General features: G+C 46.3%; 1 protein-coding gene across 1 annotated transcript in view; it reads left to right on the forward strand.

The window, feature by feature from the left end:
* Positions 1-864: 864 nt before the first annotated feature.
* Positions 865-26,590, forward strand: part of FGD3 (FYVE, RhoGEF and PH domain containing 3) — a 191,171-nt gene continuing 165,445 nt past the window's right edge. The window contains exon 1 of the mRNA XM_084633492.1: positions 865-1,084. Coding sequence (XP_084489618.1) covers positions 1,069-1,084 — 16 coding nt within the window. The 5' untranslated portion in view covers positions 865-1,068. The remainder of the gene's footprint in view (positions 1,085-26,590) is intronic.

The following is a 26,590-nucleotide window of genomic DNA, read 5'->3' on the forward strand; positions in this document are numbered from 1 at the left end:
AATGACCTTGCATGGATCAAAATTTTAAGTCCATGGTTTTTGTCCTTGAGAACTTGCCATGTAACCAAGCTGCATTTTAGTTTTTGTCAGCCCTGTAGATGTGTGTCTTACATGTCTAGGTTTTGAGATGCCCAGAATAGTGCACTAAACAACTTTGGTATGCACAGAGGCGCTTTTGGAAATTGTCTTTTAAAATTTTGTGTGTAAATATCATGCCTCCTTTAAAGTAGGCCCTAGAATCTACTGGGGTTCCTGGCCTCCATGGGGTATCTTGTACTAAACTCCAGGGGGGGTTTCTACCCTAAGTTAGGTGCCTGCTGTCTCTTACTCCAGTGTGTATGTTCTGATCTGCTTGCACAACAACTGAGCTGGGCAGCTGAAGGTGTCTGGAGCATGTGCATGGCTTTGGAGGCTGCAGTGTCTGCTGCACTAGGGCACATCAGATTTTAAGATGCAGTAGGAAGGGCTCTGCTGGCCTTTGGGGGAAGCTGGGCCGAAGGGGTGGCTGTGCCTGTGGCAGATGCCAGCCTGGACAGCTCTGCTGCACTGGGTTGTGAGAGGGACAGGATTTTTTGGGTGTACCCCCTCCACCTTCTCTGTCCAGACAGTGGAGGGGCGGGGGGTCGGTCCCACACGGAACAGGATGTGGCAGGATCCAGTTTTTACCCCTTGCCCTTGCTCCACTGAAGGGGTGGGGCAGAGCTGCTATTGACTTGAGCGGGATGGGGGAGTCTGGGGTATCAGAGAGTGGAAGGCCACCCCACCCCGCATCCCGAAGTCACTGGTGCAGCCCCTCCCCCTCCAGCGGGGAAGCTGCACCTGGCCCCAGGGACTGCAGGGTCCGCCACTCCCTCCCTCTCTCCCTCCCTCCCTCCGTGGCTGCGGGAGGCTCCCTTGTCCCGCTCGCAGCCTTGGCGGGCGCGATGCGGCGGCCGGGTGGGAGGGGGAGGAAACCCACCCCCCTCGCCAAGCAGCCTCCTTTGTGAGGGCTCGGCCCTGACGCGCCGCCCTGCCCGAGCTGCAGCCGCGCCGGGGAGCGTCCGAGGGCTGCAGGCAGCGCTGGAGCCGATGGAGCTGCCGGAGGGTGAGTCGGAGCCGGCCCCGGCCCCGGCCCCGGCCCCGCGCCGGCGGGCGGGGAGTTGTCCCGGGAGAAGTTTCCCTGCAGGCTCCGCTCCGGCCGGCGGGAAGCGGGGCGCCTGCAGGGGAGCCCGAGGGCGCCTGTGCTGGCGGCGCCGCGGGAGGGAGGTTACGGCTTTGGGCGCCCGGGAGCGGACTTGGTCGTGGCCTTGGCACTCGCCGCCTGCGGGGGGGCGGCCTGGGCGGGGACCGGTTCGGGTTCAGGGAGCGCCCAGCTGCGAACCCGGGACCGAGCTCAACAGAAACCGCAGCGGCTCCTGGGCGAAGAACCTCACCGAGCCCGGCAGTCGCTGGGACGGACGCCCAGAGGCTTGCTCCGGCCTGGGAGAGAGGGAGGGTCCTTATTAAAATAAAACCACGAGCAGGGGCGCTGGAACCATGTGTACACTGGGGGCGCTGAGAGCTATTGCACCCCACTGTAAACCCGGGATATGATGGAAACCGCTTCCAGCCGGGGTGCAGCAGCAGCCCGCCCCGCACCCCGAGTCCCCGCAGCTCTCACCCTGACTCGGGATGTTTGCAAAGCGGCGATGGGCTCTTCCCAAACGTTTGGCACCGAAGCCCCACGTCGAGTCTCCCTTGAGCGGGCTGGGGTTTAGGGGGGACTGGGATTGCTTGGATTGACATGTACATTAGCAACAAGTGAGTTTGGAAGTTGAGGTAAGATTTATTTAGCTCAGTATTCTTCCTGATCTCCAGTCGTCTGGCTCCCTTTGAGCCCATTCATTACTTTTCCTTGGACTGAAAGGAGATTGGGGGCAGGGACGGACCCCTTTTGCATGCCTGGAAACAAGCAACTAGCTCACCTTGGACGCTACCATAAACAACATCATAATACTAATAATATTTCCTCCTGCTTCACTGCTGTTGACTTATTAACTAGGGCTCTTCTACAACGGGCAACCCCTGATCTTTGCTGATTCCTGCCAGCTCCATTGCATGGTCTCTGCACGTTTGGCAGACCGGCCCAGCTGCTGTATTCAATTATTGTGCAGACAGACAGGCCGCTCTGAATGCATTTTGCACCTTTTGCTCCAGAGAATCCTGGGAGTGCTTGAGGCATGAGGACAACTGCCAGCTCAGAAGAGACTGCCGGCCCTGCTGAGTGAGACCTTAGCATGATTTTGTGGGATGTCAGCAGAGTTAAGAGTTGTGTTTGAGCAGACAAAGGACTTATCAGACTCTTTATCAACGGTTCATGTTCACCACTTGAATTAAAGTCTGGGCTGATAATTTTTTTCTTTGTGAACTGATTTGGCAGTTTGTAGCATAAATCCATTTACACAAAGGAAGAGTAGCCCTCTTGAAAAAGACCCAAACTATTGACTCAAAAGTACATGCCTATGCTGTGGTCTTGCACTGTTGTTAGGGTAAGATGAAAAGAGTATGAGTTGCAGATGGAGCATCAGCCTTTACTGTACAACCTTGGCTCACCTTGTGTAGCAGCTATCAGAATCTAGCACCTGAAGTCTGTTAGTATTGACTGAGAGATTAGTCTTGTCTGTAAATACAGTACTGAGCTGTGTAATATATTTTTAGATCCTTCAAAAACCACATAAAACCTATCTAGTTAAACACTTATTTTGGAATGGCTATTTATTTCCTCAGCACTGTTATGACTGACCAAGAAAATCCATATTTAGGCACTTTTGAAAACCCCGAGTCTTTTTTTTCTATTTTTTAATACCTATTGGAGCTGTTACTACTTAACATAAACCACTTTCAGTCTGCAAATTGAAAACCTCTGGGCCATTATGGTCTATTGCAGCTAGCTGACTGCCTCTTGAAAGCCATACATTCTCATAGCAAAGAAAAGAAAAAAAACACAAACCAAAAAAAAACGCTTATGAGATTCATGTTTAGAAAATTGGCTGCATACGTTGTAGCTGCTTTTTAAACCTCAATACTTAAGTCACATTTTCCATTTGAAATACTAAGAGTAGTTAAACTATATTAAAGAGATACACTCCATTTAAAAGCCCCCCCCCAACTTTGAAGTTTTGTGAAAGGAAACTTGTATAGAATCTAACACAATAGAAATGTTTCTACAGTTAAAAAAAGTTCCAATGAAAGCATTTACTTTGTCAAACATTCCCAGTAGCATCTGAAACCCAAACACTACAGTACTAAAGCATTTGAAAGTTGACTATAAACAAAAGTGATAGTGACTTTATTGACTTTCAGTGTCCGAATGGAGGAATGCAAAATGTAAATGGAGCATAGTGGCAACATATTAGAAATTTAAAATATTGTATTAACATAAAATATCTGTTCTAAAATAAACACAAAACATTCTTTCACCTGGGTAATCTTGAGCATTGTAACAGAGATAATGATGTTTTCAGAACATATCTCAAACTAGCACAGTTGCATTTATAAACTGCCATTCAAAATAAGGTGGGCCAAATTCATTCTTGGTGTAACTCTATTGTCAACAAAAAGAAAAGGAGTACTTGTGGCACCTTAGTCTCTAAGGTGCCACAAGTCCTCCTTTTCTTTTTGCGGATACAGACTAACATGGCTGCTACTCTGAAATCTATTGTCAACAAGTTTTTTTATCTTTATTACTCATAATCCTTAGATTAATATAGGTGGGGAAAAGGCATGTTACAAATCTAACTGAATACAAAGAAGTTCCACTAGGGATGATGTCATCTATTTTGAGTATTCATTTTATAAATACAAATTCACGAGGCCCATTCTTCCTGGCAGTAGGTGCAGATTTAGTCAGCACAGGCGCATTAGCAAGGTGATCAGGCCTGCTGGACTCCTCATCTCCTCTAAACACTGGAGTCCTGATTCACTAAGGTATTTTATTCATGTGCTTAAAGTTAGTCAGATGCTTAAACAGTTCTGTCACCTCTCACATTATATTATGAGCTATTTGGTGTTTTTCTTAAAGCCCCAATTTCTAGAGTCAGATGATTACCTGAGAATCTCACTTTTTTTTTTTAAAATGGCAATTACATTTCTAGCGCTCATAGTTACAGAGAAGCTATAAAAAGGCTAAAAAAAAGTATTACTTTAAAGATCTCAGAATATTTAAACCAATCTCATAACTTTTAGGGGCTGGACTCATAACTTCTGAATTGCGGGGGGTTGGCAATACTAGAATTTGTCCCATTTGACTTCAGTTCAGCTGTTCATATTTAAAATTAGGCACATGCTTAGGCACAATGCTCAAACCGGATCTGGGGCACTGAGCTTCCTGAGGCCTCCCCTTTTGTCTCTCTGAACATGCAAGCAGGAGCCCACTGGCTTTCTTCCCCAGGGCATGGCTCAGAGGCCCCTGCTTGAGGCACACATTGGAGCAGCAGTGGCGAGAGAACACTCTCTCAGAGACTTGAAGCAGTTTTGAAATCTCCCTGCTGGCTGTGGAAGCACTAACTGAACTGACAGTGTCCAAGGAGGTCAGGGTTTTGGTGTTGTTTAGGGCTTGAAATGCCCCAGAGATGCAAATTCAGCGAAGAGTGAGACAGCAGGCATTAAAATCCAACAAAGAATGGTGGTAATAAAACAGGACAAGAAAGCTTAATGTGAAATGCAAACATCTGTGAGGTGATCAGGGTGGAAGCAGGGCAGGTTGTGGAAGCAGGTTGTCTGAGCACCTGGACAGAGGGAGGAATGGCTTGGGAAATCAAAATCCAAAATAAGAGTTTCCCTGTCAGTAACATTCTGGATATATGCTGTTGGTCTTGTTTATTTACATTGCAGGCTCTGTGGCTAGGATTTTCAAAGGAACCTAAGGTATTTAGGATCCTAATTCACATTGAATTTCAATAGGATTTGAGCATCAGACTCTTTAATTCCTTCCTTTATTTGTACAGTGTCCGGAACAATGGGCACTATGCAAGCTGTCTTCTTCTTGACTGAGACCTCTGGTGCTACTGGCCAAATATATCCTTAGTAATAATAGGATATTTACTTTTTTATAAAATTGTTAGCAACTTACAAATATATTTTTACTTCTCCAAACTGGCAAGAAAACTTTCTCTAGGGCAGAGACTTTCTATGTCAAGTTTCCACTTGGAGTGCTTTTTTTACAGCCCAGTTACAAACCCCTAAAATAAAGTTTTATAATAGCAATACTAACAGATCCTAAGCAATAGTGGTGCAAATGGTGCCACTCTAATTTGTCTGTCAGTGTGGCTTGATCTGAGTTAGTCCATTTGAGGATTAAAAGGACGGGAATGTGAAAGTCAAAATGTGAGCACTAATGTTCTGTTTTTCATCTGAGCATAAACTTTATCCAACTGAAGCAACTGTGAACTTTAAGATGAATTTAGTCCTCCAGACTGGCTTGTAAATAACTCTTAAACTATTATTCATGATTTGCCATATCCAGAAAACTCATTAAAAACATTTGAAGCTATTTACAATAGCCTGCCATCAAAAACTGAGTCTTTAATAAAGATTTCTACTGTGAAAAACAAGCAGGTTTTAAGATGCTTAAAATAGATGGACCCTTGAACAAAGAGTGAGTTACATATATGTCATGTGTAAGACAGTGTTATGTCTGCAGTAAATGCTCTCTATATATGGTGTAGCCAAGATACAACAGATCTTATGTTCTGACAAAATGTTTGTATAAAAAAGGAGTTGCTTGTTCTTTTCAAAGTGTTAACATCTATTCAGTGCTCAGTGTGTTTGCAGTTTGCAGCACTGTGTTACAAACAAAAAAGCATTAGTTTTTTATTGAGAGGACTAAACTGTATAGTTGAGAAAAAGCAGTAGCAACTATTGCTGTATTTCGTTTTGAAGGATTTCAGGAAGCCTGAAACTTTTTTTTCCCTTTTGTTGGCTTATTTAACTTTCATATGAAAATCCATGTGTCATTAAAGATATCTTTTTTGTTTGTTTACATTGATTGCAAAGTGATTAATAATGACACCACTTTCATACGGTTTTCATTTTTCAGATAATCTAAAAGATTTCTAGTAGTGCTGCAAAGCCAAAAAAGAAAAAGAGGGAGTATTTTCTGTTTCTCAGATGTAAACTGAGACATAGGTTCAAGACACTTTCCCAAGGTCATATGGAGAGTCAGCATTAGAGTTGCGATGAGATCTCTTGTCTTCCAATATAATGCTTGTTCCACTAGCCTATACCCCTCTCTGTGGTTGTTACTAATATTTAGCACATTTTGTGACTAGCGCTTTTCGTGCATAAGTATCAGAGGTCAGTGCGGATCTTAGCCCCATTGTCAATGAGGCATAGAGAGGGTAAGTGACTAACCTGATGCTATGCGTCAAGTCCGTGGCAAATCTGGCAGTAGGATCCAGAGGTTCAGTATAACTAGAATTGTAATTTGTGCATTTCAGGGTCTAAAAACCTTATGGAGTGTTGTTTTAAAAAAACAAAACAAAAAAACCTTCACCTCTAATGGGCCTTCCCTGTATCCAAGCTCACTATCAGCAGGTCCCCCTTGTACTAAGGTGCTGCATCACTACTTTATCTTAATACTATGAAAGCACTAGGAAACCAGCTAGTAGGGAGGGTGCAGAAATGTGAGCACCTGGTGCACCTGTCTGCAGCACTAAGTGGAATAAGTCTCACTGCCCATTCTCCTTTTATTCCTTTTTGATTGTGCATGACTAGGGGATGAAGGCCAGTGGCAAAATGAGATTAAAATGAATGGAAGACTTAAGTTTCTGCAAACACTCCCAAACTGTACGCACTAGTCTTTCTGACTCTAACTACAGTACTGTGAGAAATACCAGTGATGGCTGTTAATGGTTTCCCATTAATAGCACCATTAAAGTGCATTGCTATTGTGGCCTCAGACCACTAGTGCTTCAAATTGCCTTTTTTCCAGTGGTGCAAGTAGGGCGGTCCGGTACACCATTAAGATATTTATGGCCGATACGCCGTACCGGAAAGACACAGGAGTAGAATGTGGCCAGTAGCTCCCCTGGCATGGCTATACCGCCCCCAGCCCGTCCACGCAGCTGCGTCTCCTGTCTGGGGTCTGTAGAGCCCTGCAGGCGGACAGGACTGGGGGTGATACAGCAGCTGCTGCGCCAGAGGAGCTGCTGGTATGGGGCCACCCGGCGGCCTCACATTCTGCTCCTTTTGCCACTGGTTCCCTGCTCCTTTCGCCGTTGCAGTTTCTTGGAGAGCCCTGCTGGTCAGGGCTCTCTTGGGAACTGCAGCGGTGAAAGGAGCAGAACTTGGCGCCGCTGGGTGGCCCCCTGCCAGCAGCTCCTCTGGCGTGGCTGTACCACCCCGAGCCCTGTCCTTGGGCGCGCTGTACAGACCCCAGACAGGAGACGTAGCTGCGTGGAAGGGCTGGGGGCAGTACCACTGCGCCGCAGGAGCTGCCCCACGGCCCCACGTTCTGCTCCCTTTGCCGCTGCAATTCTGGAGAACCCTGCCTTTCAGAAGTCAGTATCCGGCACAGTGGGAGGACAGAGCTGGGGGCGGGGTGGGGCAGGGCAGGGAGGAGTCACGTGTGGGGTCATGTTTCCCCCTTTGCTGGTGCCCCCTCCTTTGTGTCCCTCCCACGAGTCGCCTATGCACAGCGTACCAGTAAGAAATAAATTCTACTTGCACCACTGCTTTCTTCCTCCTCTTTTTTTTTTTTTTGGTGTCAAAAACTGACTTCTGTTGCTATTTGGTCCTCATGTAAATAAAAACCATACTTTTGTGGAAGTTATCAGTGCTGTCCACCCTCTATGGATGCTGGGTTGAAGTCTCTTCATTTTATGTCCAGACTTAGAGACTGACCCTGCCGTGAAAGAAATTGATGGCAAAACTCCCAGTGACTTAATAGGGGCATGAAGTGGTACTTAATGTGTGTCTCTCCACTCACCTGCATTTGCTGTGCACAGCTCTTCTTTTTCATAAGTAGTTTTTCACTGTCATTTAATCTCAGGGAGACTGTAATGTCCCTTGGGCTGTGTTGTGGTGACCTCAGACAGTGAAAAGGCGATCTAGAACTCAGCAACCGGCATGAAAGGATTAGGAGTAAAAAATAGTGACCCAACTACATGTACTTAAACGCTGCATGAGTATGATTTTAGTATCTGTCCGACAACACTATGCTCTCTGCTTTGCTTTTTGTTACACGCTCTGAGCCAGATTTTCATTTATAAGGCTGTAAGAAAATTGCAGGTTGTGATTTTTGGTGTGGAAACTGCAATTTTCAGCACTCACCACAACTTCTGACAGTTGACGCAAATTGGAGTGGTGTCGTGACCCCATCCCTCATGTCGCAAAGCCTCTCGCTCATGGTGTTGCAAAGCCACTCACTCAAATTTGGCTTGGCCACCCCTACCCCCATGACCTGGTGGAGGCAGTGGCGGAGATGGATGAGGAAGAGGCTGGGGACCTGTGCAGGTCAGGGCTAAACTCCCAGAGATGGTTGTCCCACTTGCTGCCTGCACTCTGTCCTGCTGGCACTGGCCTCACACTTTGCCCAGGGACAGTTCTGCCTTTGCCAGGAGGTGTGGGGCTGGGCCAACTGACCACCAGTAGCTTCTCCTCGACTGCGAGGACGTGGCCTGCTCTGTAACTCCACCACATCTCTACCCTGACGGCACCTCTGCATGCATCTGCCCATCGTGACGGAGGGTTGGCTGAGCCACACTTGAGTAGCACTGCAGCCTTGTGTGCCAGGTTACAATGCCACTCTCTGAAGCATGGGTGGTGGTGGTTTGTTGTGTTACTTGAGCTGACTGCACCAAAACTGGAGCTTTAACAAACTGTGGCTGCAACGTTTGAACCAAAAAATCCCAACTTTATTATAACCTTATTCATTTACACCAATCCCCCTTTATACCATTCTGGTGGTGTAAAGGCGCTTTAAAGGGGTGATTTATAAGGTAATCAACTCCTTTAAAGCCTTTTACACTGCCAGAGTGGTGTCAAGGGGCTATATTGTAACTGTGAATCTGGCCCTCAGTGTGGAATGAAATCCCTGAGGCAGTGGTTGTGGAAAGCTTAACGGCTGTGACTCATTGGGGTCTATTCTGTGGTAGTCTTATTAGGCCGTAGTAGCATGGGGAAGATAGTTGTCAGTGTTGAGGAAAAACTAGCATCAAACATTAATCGTCCCGTCCCCCCCAGTTGTTCCCCAGATAGTAGAGACATGTGCAGTGTTCTTAATTGCAAGAATTGGAAACATTTTATAAAAAACTTATTTTTCAAAGGCTTCTACAGTATGTTTTAAAGTGTTAGGAGCATCAATTGCTGTTTTGAAGCAAGCTCTGTATATTGACGAAAAAGCTGGCATCAAACAGTGAATGGAATAATATACAATTCATACTCTTCAAATCTGTTACTAGTAGGAAAAGGCATTCCTTTTGATGACAGAATCTTCAAGGCGTCAACAGATGGGCTGGAACAGACTACAGGAAGCTTTATTGTAAGAGACAAGGAACTATTAAACATCTTAGTGCCTCGTGAACATGAATATGAAAATGAATAATTAGATACTTTAAATTGTATTTCAAGACATGTTTTATTTTCTCTTTTTAAGTAATTAAGTTCTGGGATTTCTTCACAGATTGCTTTGATGCATCCTCTTACAAATCTCTTGGATGGATGAATATTCAGTTTTGAGAGTGTATTTTTTGTAGAATTGCTGAGTGAATATAGCATTTATAGAGCACTTGCCATTTTCCTCTCTCCAGCTCTGGACTACTTGTAAAGTGCTTGAACTGACGTCAGTGCAGTGCCATCACTGAAAGGTAACCTCTTCTGTCACTGCCATTTTATGATAGTCATTACATGTAATCTGGGTAAAGGAAAGGGTGAAAAATCTATTGATTTAGGAGACAGACCTAAAGAATTCATTTCTAACAGGAGTCCCAAACAGAAATCTAACGTGTGTCCTGGAGGCAAAAGTTTTTAGGAACCATTATGTGCACAGCAATACACAGACCTTTACAAGTCATATTGGGAACCAAAACCAAGATCTTTGAAGACTGCTAAACTCCATATTGAGGACCTGCCTGATTTCAAAAGTGCTGAACATACAACAGCTCCCACTGGGTGCTTGAGTTTTTGAAAACCAGGCAGGTACCTACGTATGGATGCTAGGCCAGTGGGAGCTGCTGGTATTCGGGACTTCTGAAAATCAGGCAGGTATCTAAATATGGATGTATAAACTTGCTTCAGGCTCCTATTTTTGAAAATCTTGGCCTACCTTTTTTGGTGCTTGCAAGGTCGTCTGAGCACAAATTCTGTCTTGGAAACTTAACCCTGAACAAATATTAACATCAATGAGGTTTCAGCTACTTCAGCAAGGATTTGGAGCATTGAGGCTGGAATGGGGTGGACATTATTGTACTGATCACTGTTTGCTAGTTCTGTCACGGTACAAGATCTGCTGTAGCATTCTCGTAGAAGGAGGTTCCTGCAGAAGTTTCCAGATGTGGGTGTGCCACCTTTAGCAGAGCTCACTTTTTCAACCTGTGCTGGTCATCTGTTGACGCATCACTGCAAAATCACTGATGGGAGCAATAAGAAAGAAGTCTCCTGATGCAGTCAAACTATCTGTTGCCATCCTCTGTGTTATCTCTCATCCTCTGGAAGTTTCCCATTTGTGTTTTGAAGAACAAGTAGGACCTTTACTACAGCCACATCCTAAGAAGGCTGGGGGGTGGGAGTTTGGAGAAATGAAAGGGAGAGAATTGCTGAGAGAGAGAGCGTGGAGGTGAGACATTGAGACAGTAGGGGGAATAGAGAGAAAATACAGAAGGTATAAAAAGGAGGAGAAAGGTGAATGAGAAGAGAGAAATGTCTTGGAGAAAGAGGGTTTCCAAGTAAAGATGTACCAATAAATATGAAACATTTTAAAAAGAATTAACAATTACAGAACGAATAGTCTGGGCTAAACCATGGACACTGGAAAACACAGGAAAAAAAGATACTTCTGGACATAGAAAGAGAAGTGCAGAATGGGAAGAGAAAAGGAAAATAAATGGGAAAACAAATCTAGTCTTTATTTCATAGAAAGTCTGCTTTACTATATAGCATCCTCAATGGTGGCTTGGTGATTTCTTGGGATGGGGCTTTGGATGTATAGAAAGAACAGCAGCATCCCATATCGAGACCCTTTTGGGAAAAATTGACAGGTATCCCATGAAACTCCTCTACAGAGACCTCTTACACCTGGTCAAACAACAGTGCACTGAGCAGCACCTTGCCCTAGAGCATCTTCAGAATCTCAGCCATCTTGATGATGCCATTGGGCTCAGGTTCCAGAGCATAGCAACCATGAAACTGACTAATAGAGTAGAACAGAGGATCAAATCCTCAGCTGGTATAAACCAGTGTAGCTGACTTGAACCCAATGTATGAAATCTTGGCCCTGTTAAATCAATTGGAGTTTAGCCATTGACTTCAGTAGGGCCAGGATTTCACGCCACGTGTGTGAGTGAAGTCAATGGAACTACACTGATTTATACTGTTTGAAGATCCGGCCCACTCCACTGAGACAGGCTGCAAAACAAGTCAGTATTTGAATGATTGAGCTCCATTATTGTTTGCAAGTAGGGAACATGTTTTCCTAATCAACAAAGAAATGTATCGAATGTTTCTCTTCCCCTCCTGCCAGATGTCAGAGAAACCAGAGTTATGGGATAGATGGGTTTGCAGATAGGAAAATCTCAACCTTTCCAGTTTCCTGTGGTAGGCAGGTATGCCACCTTTATGGAACACACCCTACTGATTCAAGTAATTGGTGACTTGAACTGAAGCTTCCCATGGAGTAACTAATGGTGCTACCTGCTGAGCCATTCTGTAGCTCTGTATTTCTAATCGCAATTGAAATTCTTAGCCTGTTTCTGAACAGCAGAAAGGCACAGAGCCAATTGTGGAAAATAAAAGGATTCTAAGGGCTGGATTCATGAAAGAAATAAAGGTAGAATTTTTTTATTCCTTTTGTTTCTAACCTGAATAAATAAATGGCATACTTGTTTAGCAAATGTCTAGTTGTTTTAAACTTTTAACTATTGGGTAAACTTTTAAGTACAGAAAACAGAAGGTCCCCTGCCCTTAGTCCTGATCTTTGAAGAATTACACATATGCTTAACTTCATGCATGTGAGTAGTTCCATCAAAGTCACCAAGACTACACAGTTAGGCCCATGTGTAAGTCTTTTTGCAGGATCAGGGCCCAGGCATTAATTTTTTACCACATGAGGAGTGAGTCTGCATGAGAAGTGGCAAGACCAGTTTAGAGTTTGGGAGTTTCCTACCTGGCAAGCACCTGTGATGCCAACAAGCCCCAAAGGTTCACCAACTGAGCAGTGGATGGCTAGTAACAACACTCTAAAATACAGACACCCCAGTGTCTGGAGTTGCTTAAATCAGCAAGGTCCAACTATTGCAGCTTGATAGTGATGATGAGTGAGCTGCCAAAGCAGCTACTTTCTGTGTTGCAGAGTGGGGAGGGCTCCTACCACAAGATACTTCTTACTCGTTTGTAAGCAGAACTCATTTGTGCAAGTGCTACACAATTATAACCTAATCTAAATTTTTTTACTATTAATTTTTACAACTAATTAAAAGTTGTGCAAGTACCAAAGACCCAGTGCATGTGTGTTGTAAGGATCATGGGAACTGTCATACCGGTGATCGGTCTGTTCTGGTGTCTTGTTTCTGACAGTGACCAGTACCAACTACTTCAAAGGAAGGTACAGGAAACAAGTGTGAGGCAGTTATGGGACAACTTGTCCCAATGGAAATTTCTTCCTGACAATCATTCTAGATTGGCTTATATCCTGAAGCATGAGGATTTATGTCCAAAACTCTTATGCTGAAATTCTGGTTTTACTGAAGTCAATGGGAGTTTTACTATTAACTTAAGTGAAACCACAGTTTTAAAGACTTTACTATTATAATTCTGGATATTCCTGTCACCCATATAAATGTCCAGTTCTCTTTTGAATGCTGCAAACTTCTTGGCCTCAATAATATCTTCTGGCAGTTAATTCCCCTGGCTAAGTGTGTGCCCTGTGTGTGATTTGAGGAGGTGAGGAGGGGGAAAAGAAACAATTCCTTTCTTGTTACCAGTCCTGTTGATTTAGACTTGTAGAAATGTGTAGATTAAATGGTGGCTACATAATTTTATTTCTTTGTGCACTCCAAAATTTGATCTATCTGTTTTGACATTGAACTTCATGTTTTTTTTTCCCCCGCTGCCACACAGCTTGGCAGAATTCTAGCAAGTTGAACTTGAGTTCATTAAGGGAAACCCACAGACAAATTGCTTCTGACTGTACTATAGGGGGCATTGTTAGTGGCTTTTTTCTCTACGTAGTTTGTGACATACTGAGTAATCCTATCCCTGCTCATTTCTCAAACACCTGTTGAAATGTAACCTGTTTTGCTGGCATCTAAAATTGCCTTTGAAAGCACCATTTTCTCCTCTGCCAAGCAATGGATTTGTGATACAATTCAATATGCTAGTTTATTCTTTTGTAAAGCACTGCTGTAAGTTTGCCTAGAATTCTGTTTTTGCTCACTTTGGCCCTGATTCTGTGAACATGCACATCCTTAACTATGAAGGGAATGGAACTACTTGCATGCTTAAAGTTAAGCATATGTTTGCAGGATCTGGGCCTTTAGTAACAGCTGCTATTAGCAAAGTTGGCAGGCTGTGGAGGGGGCCTTGTCTACTCAGAAGGATGGACAACAGCTGTACTTAGGTTTTGTTGCTATGAAGAGGGGATGTTTCTGTTGGAAGTGCACATAGGGCTGGGGTACTATGTGCTAGGGAGAAAAATGGAGTTCCACACAAAGCCTCCATTAAATTGCTGGAACTGAACTCAGGTATTGGTCAATAAGTAATGCCGCACTTAAGTTTGCAGCAGCACTGCTGCTGGAGAGATGACTGATGCTTCTGTTCTGTGGCTTAGGAATCTGAGAGAACCAGGAACCTAAGTGTATGTCTACACTACGAAATTAGGTCGAATTTATAGAAATAGTTTTTTTAGAAATCGTTTTTATATAGTTGATTGTGTGTGTCCCCACACAAAATACTATGTGCATTAAGTTAATGGACTTAAAGTGCATTAACTTGGCAGAGTGCTTCCACAGTACCGAAGCTAGCGTCGACTTCCAGAGCGTTGCACTGTGGGTAGCTATCCCACAGTTCCCGCAGTCTCCGCTGCCCATTGGAATTCTGGGTTGAGATCCCCATGCCTGATGGGGCAAAAAACATTGTTGCGGGTGGTTCTGGGTACATGTCATCAGGCCCTCCCCCCTCTGTGAAAGCAACGGCAGTCCATCGTTTCCTTTTTTCCTGAGTTACCTGTCCAGACGCCACACCACGGCAAGCATGGAGCCCGCTCAGCTCACTGTCACCGTATATCTCCTGGGTGCTGGCAGACGCGGTACTGCATTGCTACACAGCAGCAGCAACTCATTGCCTTGTGGCAGCAGACGGTGCAATAGGCCTGAAAACCATCCTCATCATGTCCGAGGTGCTCCTGGCCACCTTGGTAAGGTTGGTCAGGAGCGCCTGGGCAGATATGGGCACAGGGACTAATTAGGAGTGACTCGACCAGGTCATTCTCTTTAATCCTGCAGGCAGTCCTATTGTACCATCTTATGGTGAGCAGGCAGGAGATGAGGATGGCTAGCAGTCCTTGTCACGGAGTCCCCGGGCGATGCTCTGGAACTGCTCCCTACGAAGCCAATCAGGACTCTGGGGGAGTCTCCTTTCTGTGAGCAGACTGTCTTCAGGACACACAGCTCACACAACTTCCACCTTCTTGGGTCTGACCTTGGAGCATTCAGCATCCTCTGCCCCTCTGTGCGCTTCCCACAGCGAGTCTACCCAGGCGGGGTCCTGGGGAAGCCAGAGGGTCCTGCACCCCAACTTCGCAGTAAGACATGACTCCCAGCCAGCCAGTAACACAGAAGGTTTATTAGACGACAGGAACATGGTCTAAAACAGAGCTTGTAGGTACAGAGAACAGGACCCCTCAGCTGGGTCCATTTTGGGGGGCAGTGAGCCAGACAGCCCCATCTGCATTTCACTCCATGTCCCCAGCCAGTCCCAAACTGAAACTATCTCCAGCCCCTCCTCCTCTGGGCTTTGTCCGTTTCCTGGGCCAGGAGGTCACCGGATTCCTTTGTTCTCCAACCCTTTCGCTATCACCTTGCGGGGGGGAAGGGCCCAGGCTATCAGTTGCCAGGAAACAGGGTGTTGGCCGTTCTCTGTGTATAGACCCCTGCAAACACCTGCCCTCTAGGGCTCTGCAATGATCATACACTCTTATCCCACCACCTAGATACTTAAGAACTGCATAGGGGAAACTGAGGCATCGCCACAATATTCAGAGGAAACATTAACAACAGTCCCACTTCGTCACATCTCTCCCCCCTATGAGACCGAACTGAGCGGGGTCACTTTAGCCGGTGACCTGGGGAAGTTCGAACCCACCAACGTTCTCATGGATGCCCCAGCATCTCTCCCGTTCCTTGGTGAGAGTTACACCAGGCCCTTCCAGTTTCACACCCTCCCTCAGATAGGGGGTGGTCGATAGCACTTGCATGCCGCATGTGGGAAGCTTTATGCGGCCCGTGCCCTTTTGCCACCCCAAAACCCCCGGGGGTCAAACTGGGATCGGGTCTTCTCCCAGCGCTCCAGTTTGGAGGGCTGCAATTCGGGCTCTCTTGGTTAAGAGCCCCCATCTTGACCTGGGCCACCTACTGTTCACTTACAGAACTAGCATGGAGACATTCCTTTCTCAACAACCTTGTCTCCCCAACAAGCTGGCCAAACACAGCCACTTGGTTATTGGACGGTTTACCTTTCTTAACAGCTTTCACTTCATCTGAGACCTTCTCAAAGCTATCCACACTGGATCTTTCAACAGGAAAGTCAGTGGATCCATTCACAACAGAAAGTTTCTGGCTGTTAGGAACTGAAACTTTCTTGATTAAATCACTTTTACACCCTTCAGTTGCAGTAAACTGCTTGCAAAGACTCCATGAGGATTCCTTTCCCTAGGGGCTTTTCTATGCAACAATTCACCGTTCACAGAAATTCTGCCCTTACCCGCTTTACCTAGGGCTTGCTCTAGAGGAACACTTTCCTGAGCAACAACGGACTCTTTCTGGGTCTCACTTACATCCAGAATCACCTCTGGCCCATCAGGTGGATTCCTACACAATCCCCTTTCAGGCAAACTTACAGACTTCCTAGATGAAAGGTTAGAAGCATTCTTCTTCCCTTTGCCACACACAAGTTCAGGAATCTTTTCCTTCTTGCTACAGGTTTCCACACCCTCAGTAGGTAACACAATCAAATCACCTTTCTGGACTCCTTGTGCCCTGGCTAGGATTAGACAGAGTTGCTACACCCTTTCCCAACAACACACTAGCAACAGGCAAAATACAAGCACCAGAACTGTCTGGGCTCTGGGATTTTGCATAGACAGTAACTGGATGTGACCTAGTTACAGTGCCATTCTCCGTAGCAGACACAAACTTAGGACCATTCCCTTCCTGGGCTTTAGTTGAATCCAGAACCAACTCTGAGACAACTGCACTATTCTCAACTGTCACAGGCTGAAAGGCCCCTTCTGTCTGCTCCACAGACAAAGAAGAGCCGGACACACTTTCTCCTTTACCAGACACACAGCTTGGGATCTCATTCCCCTTGTCCCAGCACACAGGGCTGTTCACAGACAACTGCTTGGAGACCGGGGTAGCTCGCTCCATAGGCAAGTCAATACCCCTGACAGACACAGGCACATTTCCTTCACTGTCCCAATTCTCTACCCAGGTAACAGGTAAGGTACAGGGACACTCATCTTCCACTCTCCTCACCTTCTCAAACTGCTGACTAGACAAAGCCATCAGCTCACAAGGCTGCCTAGGCTCATCCAAACTTTCCTTACCAAGCACCTTGCCACTCCCAACAGATACCCTGCCCTGCCTGTGTCTCCCCCCACCCAGCTGGGGTCTCAGCTCCCACTGTTGTCAGCACTGCCCTTGCTGTCCCAGTGGGAGTAGGCAGCGAGCTCGCTGCTTTCCTCACTGCATCAGAGCCAGCATGAGCCCCCTCTCCGGTGTGCAAGGGGGCGGGGAGCATCTCTCTGTCCCACCCAGCCCCAGGGCTCTGGTTACAGGCAGGCAGGTAGGTAGCCTAAGCCTAGCAGCTCCTCCCCGCTGCCAGCCAGGTCATCTGCATTTTCACTGACCATTTCCCTCTCCGCCGATTGGTTCCCTGCATTCAAATTCAAACCCTTGGCCATTACAGGAGCAGGGCCTGGATCCTGTCCCAAAGAGACACAGTCACTCCCCAACAGGGTCTCACAGCTGATATCCTGGAGAACCTCAACGACCAGCCAGCCCCACCCCTCCTGGGTCTGCACAGGGATCTGGGCCATAGGCAGGGCGAGGAGCTTCATCCCTGAGACCCTCACCCAGCTCACACAGCCCCTCAGTATCTGAGGCTGCACCACCAAGGGCCTGAAAACAGTTCTCTCTGTCCAAGGATCTTGCCACCCCAGGAATGTCTCCCCATTGACCATCACCTTCCGCTCCCGCTGGAGGTCCAAGGGGCCTGAGCCCAGGAAACTCCACACAGACATATAGGTTGGGACCAGGAGTGGGAGCCTGTCCATCTCCCCACCCATCTGGCTGACGGAGTCTATGGCCTTGGGACCCAGCAAGGGAGCTAGACACCGGGGCTTTTCTGCAGGGTCCCCCTGGTTCAAATAACCAGCCTGCTCAAAGGCAGTGAGGTGGGCATCCACATCCTCCCTGTCCCAGGGGCAGCAATTTAGTATTGAGGTTCCCTGCGGAACTGGCACCCCGGGGTCTATCCCCACTCACCCCTGGGAGGTCCCCTATGCCTCTCCGCTCCACCATTGCCAGTTCATGCTGCTGCTGCTTCTGCAGCTCTTTTCGGACTCTCGCTGTCTCTCACGGTCCTCTTGCTCTCTTGGACTCAGCTCTAATCCTGTCCATCTGCGATCCCCGGATGGGGAACCCGATCATGAAGACCCCCGTCTGGTCGTGGACAGGAGTCTTGGGGATGCCTGGCTACTACTCCAGCTGCTCCCAGATCCTGCTATAGCCCCATTTGGGTCAGGAATCTGTTCCTTAGAGCGGTCATCCTCCTCCAGCTGCACGATTAACTGTGCTTTGGTGAACTTTCCAATGCTTAACCCTCTCTTCTTGCACAGGGTTACAATGTCCTTCTTAAGGAGATGGTGATAGGCCAACACTCCGCTTTTCCCAACTTGTTGTGGACTCACAGGCCTGTGTGCTCTCAGCTCCCCATGGTTTCCAGGGAGAACCCCTCGTGTGCCAGCCTTCTCAAGGTCACCACCTCTTTGCCAGGGTCGAGCTGCAGACTCCTCCGCCCCTTGGGCTGCTCGCTGCAATCCCCAGCTTCCTGACCTGGACCCCAGTGAGTCTCATGCTGGCCCTGCTTGGTGGACCCCCTGAAATCTGCTCGCGGCTCCCCAGGGGGCCCGGGACCCCCTGTTCTAGATCCAACCTTTTCTCTCCGACTAGATGGCAAGGACTCCTTCCAGGTCTGGATCAGCTCTTATCTTGACTATTGAAAAGTTTTCCCTCTGTGGTTTTTCCAGCATCTATCTATCTTGCATCACTCCAATCCATACAGAAAGTAGCTGCTAAAATCATCCTCCTAATCTACAGAATTGACTGTTACCTCCTTTGAATTTCTCCAGGAAGCCCCCACTGGATGTGATGAAGTCCCTCATAATTCTGCTTCTGCTGAGTTAACTCATCAGGTTGAAGGCCAGAAAGGATCACCAGATCACCTAGTACATAAGAATGGCCGTACTGGGACAGTCCAATGGTCCATCTAGCCCAGTATCCTGCATTTCAGCAGTGGCCAATGCCAGTTGCTTCAGAGGGAATGAACAGATCAGGCAATCATCAAGTGATCCATCCCCTGTGGTCCACTTACAGCATCTGGCAACAGAGGCTAGGGACACTCAGACCATGGTGTTGCATCTGTGACCCACCTGGCTAATAGCCATTGATGGACCTATCCTCCCTGATGATATTTAGTTCTTTTTTGAACCCTGTTATACTTTTGACTTTCACAACATCCCCTGGCAACGAGTTCCACAGATTGATCGTGTTTCGTGTGAAGAAGTACTTCTTTTTGTTTGTTTGAAACCTGATGCCTATTAATTTCATTAGGTGACCCCTGGTTCTTGTGTTATGCAAAGGGGTAAATAACATGTCCTTATTCACTTTCTCCACCCTATTCATGATTTATAGATCTCTATCCTATCCCACCCATATAGGTCATCTCTTTCCCAAGCTGAAAAGTCCCAGTCTTTTTAATCTCTCCTCATACAGAAGCTGTTCCATACCCCTAATCATTTTTGTTGCCCTTCTGTGTACCTTTCCCAATTCTAATATATCTTTTTTTGAGATGGGGCGACCAGATCTGCACACAGTATTCAAAATGTATTCTGACCTCCTGCATACCACAGGCCACTAAATGGCACTCAGCCACACCTGACTTTTGGGTCTTATCATTTTGCCTTCAGATCACACTGCTCTGCTTCCACAATTGCCATCATCCCTCTTCCCATAACATTGCTTTTAGTGTGAAATACTCTTTGTGAATGGGTGTACCAAGACATTGGAGCCCCCTTGTTCAAATCCTTCCTTAAGACCCATTTTATCATGACACCCACCTAGAATGACCAAGGGCTTATCTTCATATACAGCTATCGCGCTTTAGTGAAGACACTCCTATGCCAATGGGAGAGCATCTCCCATCGGTGTAGTTAACGTTCCCACCTCCGGAGGCAGTAGCTATGTTGGCGGGAGAAGCTGTCTACCCAGGGGGTTAGGTTGGTATAACTACATGGATTTTTCACACCCCTGAGCGATGTAGTTACCCCGATATAGGTCTGTAGGGTATACCTGGCCTAAAAGTAAAAACTAAAAAGCTATAAAACTGCATATACAGACCCTTGTGTAACCTGTGTTAACTTAGGGTAGCTTTGTCTCTCTTTGTAGTGGCCAGATCTCTTTTTATAGAGGTTTATGAGTGTCCACTCCCTCTCAGTTAATGGCCCTGTAGGTCAGATAGTTGAGGCTTAGGCTGTGTCTACACTTCAGCTGCTATAGCAGCCTAGCTGCAGTGGTGGCACTGTAGCAGTTTAAGTATAGACACTCATTACAGCAACGGGAGGGGTTCTCCTGTCACGGTAGTTAATCCACCTCCCCACTTTCCATCATTAACCTAGCGCTGTCTACACTGGGGGTTAGTTTGGCTTAACTGTGTTGCTCAGGCATGTAGATTTTTTACCCCCTTGAGTGATGTAGCTGGGTCGACCTAACATTTTAGTGTAGACCTGGCCTTATGCTTCTGGATCCATAAATCTGGGTTAAGGCCTGGCATACGTCTCGACCAAGGGCATCATTACATGTGGTTATTCAGCAAAATAACATGCACATAATCTGATAGCTGTGACCACTGTCTTTTCTTCCTGCATCCCCACTCCTGTATTTTGTTGCCTTTTTGTTACATTATGTATTAAATCAGACTGTAAGCTCTTTCAGACAGGGTGCAATGGCAATTCTGGGTGTGGTAAAATAACAAAGCCAACTCTCGCTGTGGTTACATAGCACTGCCCATCATTGTTAAAAGCTTTAGAGGCTTTATTCTGGAGTCTGCCCTTAGGCAAAAATAATTTTGATTTCATCAAAGCATGTAGGAACCAAAGGATCTAGTCCATTACACATGCATGAATATTTATTCCTTATATTACATAACTAAGTCAGTATTTCATTACTAGTAATCGAGCTTGTGGGTTACTTTTAAAAGTGCATGAATAGACTTTTTTTCAAATGTCAAATTATCCCTCAAATTAAATTTCTCAAACTAATGATAATGCCTTAGCAAATGGTTTACAATGACACTTTTAAAACTGCTTAATTTTGTGGGGTGTTAATTTTAAAGTAGGTACCTTTTTAAGTAGTTTGAAAATCCCATCCCACATTAAAATTAGAGTCACATAAGTGACTCAGGCACCAGTCCCATTTTTGTCAGTTTTGAAGTCAGTTTTGAAACTCTTCTTTTTGCAGGACTTTTGCAAATTCCACCTTCAGTGTTTCAGTAAGTTGAGTATTAAAAGATATTGCCTGAAGGAATAAGCTTTTCCTTTTGTCTTCGCTGCCTGCTATCCTGGTGCCAGATATCAAGGGGAGGTCACACTTAAAGAGATTAGCAGAGGACTGAGTAAGATAAACCCTTGTCTTAACAACCAGAGTAGACAATACTTTCCATGATGCACTTGCTGTGTTGATCAAGGGGTAGGGGAGGGATGTCATTTAGTGTATTATGGTTGGCATTGATTCTTTTTGTATCTCTTTAATGCCAATATAGTAGAATGAGGCTGAAATTGATCTGTTCATAGTGCATGCCTATAATGAAAGCACATTTGTTTTAAAAATGTATAGAAAGGGAAATGTTTTAATGGAAACAGTACCAGTGTTTGTGGTACTGTAATAGTTTGTATGTAGAATTCCATTTAATCTTGCCTTTGGGTTTGAAACTGGTTCTAGATATCTCAATTATGCAGTTTTAAATATGAATTGTTCATGCACCTATAATTTGATAGGTAAATTGTGTAAATGGGAAAAATTAGTTTTGAACAAGATTATTCTTGTTGATACATTTGACTTTTATATTAGGAATGTACAGAAAATGGATGATTTCAGACTTCATTTCATTTTTCTGTAAGTGAAAAATAGACTTTTTGCCATGTTATTAGTCCATACTTCAAACTGGTGCCTTTGAGTACTTTTTTTCAATGGACTATTAAATATATAGGTCTCAATCCTACAACTAAACCTGCTAGCATGAACCCTTAAGACCAGACCTCTGTGCTTAAAACTCAGATCAAATGGCAAATGCATTTACCTCGGAGGTCCTTGCTAGAGCTTTCAATTGCAGGACTGGGGCCACAGTTTGTAAAGAAAAATGTTTACCATGGTTTTGCATTTTCATTTTTCCACATACTTAGTGGCAGCCATTGTGAAGTGAGACTTAAGTAGGCCTTACACCAGCAGTCTCTAACCTTTTCAAGCACCAGATCACTTTTTGCATTTAAATGCAACCCACGATCTACCTCAAAGAAAATGTAGAAATAACAGTAATCACGCAAACCCAAACACCCTTGCCTGGCCTCTGCCCTGCCCCTTCCCCCAAAGCCCCAGCCCGCTCACTGCATCCCTCCTCCCTCCGTTGCTCGCTCTCCCTCACACACTTTCACCGGGCTGGGACAGGGGGTTGGGGCGCAGGAGGGCATGCGGGCTCTGGGCTGGGGCTGAGGGGTTTGGAGTGTGGGAGGGCTCTGGGCTGAGCTTGGGGCAGGGCTTTGGGGTGCAGGAGGGGGTGCAGGATCTGGGTGGGAGTTTGGGTGCAGGAGGGGGCTCAGAGCTGGGGGAGGGGGTTGGGGTACAGGAGGGGGTGTGAGGTGCTGGCCCTGGGAGTGGCCTGATGGCTTGGGCAGCGGGTTGGGGTGCAGGCTCTGGGAGAGGGCTGGGGCAGGGGATTAGGGTGCAGGAGGGAGTGTGGCCCAGGGCTGGGGCCTGGGTTTTAGGTGCAGGAGGGATCTGGGCTCTCGGAGGGAGTTTGGGTGTGTGAGGGGGCTCAAGGCTGGGGCAGGAGGTTGGGGTGCAGAAGGGAGTCTCCTGGTATCACGCCCAATCTCCTGGAGGCTACTTCAACCAAACCGGGAGATTTTGGGTGCTAACAGTCCAGTGCGGCAACAGGGCTAAGACAGGCTCCTTTATGTGACTTGGCTCTGTGCTACTTCTGGAAGCAGCCAGCACTGTCCGTGTGGCCCCTGGTGGGGGTAGGGGACAGGGGATCTCTGTGCACTGCTCCCACCCCGAGTGCCGACTCTGCAGCTCCCATTGGCCAAGAACTGTGGCCAGTGGGAGCTGCGGGGGCAGAGCCTGCTGGCAGGGACAGTGCGTGAAGACCCCCTGGCCACCTGCCTCGGAGCTTCTGCCAGAGGAGTGTGCCAGTCGCTTTCGGGAGCTGCCTGAGGTAAGCACTGACCCTATTGTGCACCCCAACCCCCTGCCCCAGCCCAGAGCCTGCACTCAGACTACCTCCCAGAGCCCGACCCCACACCCTCTCTCACACCCAAACTCCTTCCCAGAGCCCACACCTGTTCCCGCACCCCAATTTAAGTATTGTTAGTTAACATGACTCCAAGATCATGCTCTAACTAACATGATGATAAACATTATCCCCCCAATCCCCTGACCCAGCCTGGTGAAGGTGAGTGAGGGTGGGGAAGAGCGAGGAACAGAGAGAGCGGGGATGGAGTGAGTGGGGGAAGGGCCTCGGGGAAGGGGCAGGGCAGAGCAAGGGTCTTTGGGTTTGTGGATGATTAGACAGTTGGCAACCCTAGAGGGGGATTGGGGTGTGTGCTCTGGCTGGGTGCTGCTTACCTCAGGCGGCGGCTCAGTGGGGCTAAAGCAGGTTCCCTGCCTGCCCTGGCCCTGCGCCGCTCCCGGAAGTGGCCAGCATGTCTAGCAGCGGCTCCTGTCAGGGGAGGAAGGGACAGGTCGCTCCGCACACTACCCCAATCCGCAGGCACCACCCCTGCTGCTCCCATTGGCTGTGGTTCCCTGTTCCTGGCCAATGGGAGTTGCATTGCAGCCGAGGGCAGCGTGAGGAGACTCCCCGCCACCCTCCCTGGAGCCGCTGCCAGACATGCCAGCCACTTCCAGGAGCGGCACGAGGCCAGGACAGGCACAGAGCCTGCCTTAGCCCCACTGCGCCGCAGGACTGTTAGCGGCTGATCTCCCTGTTCGGCTACAGGAGGGTTGGCAACCTTATTGCAATCAGCTGGTTGATCATGATTCATGGAGCCTCTGACAGTCGATCTCAGTCTCAGAGACTGAGACTGAGATCGACTGTCAGAGGCTCCAAGATTGACCAGTCGATTGAAATCTACCGGTTGGTGACCATTGCATTACACCATAAGCTGTAAATGTTTCTACATATTTGTACAGAGGCCAAGATCAGAATTTGTTGGAGTTGGGTGATCACAAGGTCTGCTGTAATTCCTTGGACCATATACGTGGATGGGGAAGACAAAGGAAAAATCCTGGGAATTATGGTATTGCATTCCGAGTGAGCCTGAACTAAGCAGGACGTCAGATTAGCACCTGAGCCCTGCTCTCTGTTTAGGCCCAGCCATTACCTACTGCATCTCGTGTCTAGTTTACTCTAGTCTTAAAGATGGATTGCTAGGGTCAAGTTTGTATGTCCTTGCTTATATCAGTTTATGTTGACTACCAAAGTTAAAATCCACTTGCTTTCTGAGGTACAATATGATCCGTTCCTGAGAGCAACCTTGCATATAACATTCTTCCAATGAAAATGTCTGACAGGTTTATAATACTTTGAGTTTTAGGGCAATAGTGACAATCCTGATCTTAATATTTGGATTCTGGAAAAGGGTTGTTTTTATGAAACATGAGTATTGTATGATGGAACAATCAAGTTGCAATGACTTACAAGGAAAAGTATTAGAGGGAGAGAGAGGTGTGCATCCCCTTCCCCTGCTCTACCTTGTTACTTTCAAAAGTAATTTAACTTTAAAAGTATTTTAACTTTGAATAATGATTTCCTTCCTTCAAACCCAGAAATGTAGGATGCTCTGAGTAATTGCTGTTATTTTTGAACATGAGGTTGAATTATACATCTTATTTGTTAGTTCTTTGTTTCAGAAGATATACACTCTGTGGCACAAACAATTGGGCTAAATTCACTTCTGGTTTACTCTTCTTGGCATAATCCAGGGTACAAAGCACCCAGTGGTGATAAATTTGATGGGTGGGGGAGTTTGCAGCAGTGCCAGCTCGGGGCACTCTTCCTTTTGCAAAGGAGACCTCCTGGCAGTCAGGCCAGCATTTGAGATTGAAAGTGCAGACCAATAAGATGCACCGTCATGGTGGCTGAGGATGCATTAACTTTGGATTCTTCACTAGTGAAGATCTTTAAGCAGCCCATGCCAGATATATCTTTAAGCAGCCCATGCCGTGACTCACTGGCAGCCCATGCCAGTGGGTCATGGTGGGTCTCACTGATACAGGAAGGTGAAAATCACACCTCCTTACGCTAATAGGAGTTAATCTGTCTTCATGTCTCATTTTTGGTGTTGTACGTTGCCAAGCACTTGGTAGGCTTGTCTTCACTAGAAAACTAACTAGTGTTAGAATGGGATCTTGTGGAGCCAGGTTAACAAACATGATGTTAAATATGACTTTGCAGTCTGTGTAAAGAGGGACAGGTCATGTTTAACATCCCATTAGCTGGTCATGGCTGCTTGAATTAGCTGATGCAAGTTCAAACATTGTCTGTCCCTGTCTATTCTCCCTGCAAAATAATGTTTATCATCATGTTAGTTAGAGCATGATCTTGGAGTCTTGTTAACTAACAATACTTAATTTTCTAGTGAAGACAAACCCAGTCAGTGCTAAACAGATAAATAATAAATAACAAGGTGTAAAGAATTAGTGCTTTTTAAAAACGGATGTTTTTCCTGAATCTGTGGATCAGTCTTGTGCAGTATTCTGCATTAGTATAGAATTACATTTCTATTATATAGGATAAGTCTTCACTATACATGGAGCTGTTGATCATTGCATATGAAGTTAGGCTCACAATTTCTAGTGATTTCATGTGCCTGGTTTTCCTTTGTGTTTGAATATAGAATAACTTAGATTTTTTTTGCTAGGGCTTTCGCATGCAGAGTGGACTGCAAAGCACCATATGTTTAAAATCAAGAGTACTTAATAGTTAATGATTTTCTTCAACAGCATATCTATCCCCCTGGGAAAAACAGGCTATTACAAACTGCTTTTCTCTTCCCTTTTCCATTCTTTTTTTAAATTATAGGCTTGATATGGACTTCACTGTTAGGTGGCATAGTGGGCTTTGGTCAAAAAAAGCAGGAAGTGATAAAGAGAAACACGTTTTGTCTGTCTCCACCCCAGTGTTCCACTTGGAAAAAAATAAAGATAGGCACCAACTTTATTTTTTGAATGCATTCTTTGACTAAGAGATGGGTGGGACTTCACTGCCACAGAAGTGAGTTACTGTGAGCACTGTAGAAAAGACTAATTTGCACTTCTGCTAACAAATAACACAGTTGGGTCTAGAAGGACCAAATTTCAATGACCTTTGGAAGGATTTCCCCCCCGCCAGCACATGGACTCATGAGGGAGGACTACAACTGTTCCAGGTATCAGGTCAACTTGTGGTGTGTGTATACATATGGTGTTTCCACTGGTGATCAGTTATTAGAAGAACTGAGCCTGTAAAACTGGGAATGGTGGGAGTGAGCATCATGCAGAAAGAATAGGAAAATTCCTGTTCTTTTGCAGGAGGAAGCTTGCAAATGATCTTATTCAGTGTGAAACATTTTTAAACATTGTGGGACTTCTTTGCACTCCGTATCTAC

Source organism: Lepidochelys olivacea (assembly GCF_965140295.1).
Source record: "Lepidochelys olivacea isolate rLepOli2 genome assembly, chromosome: 7".
In the NCBI taxonomy this organism is placed as follows: Eukaryota; Metazoa; Chordata; order Testudines; family Cheloniidae; genus Lepidochelys; species Lepidochelys olivacea.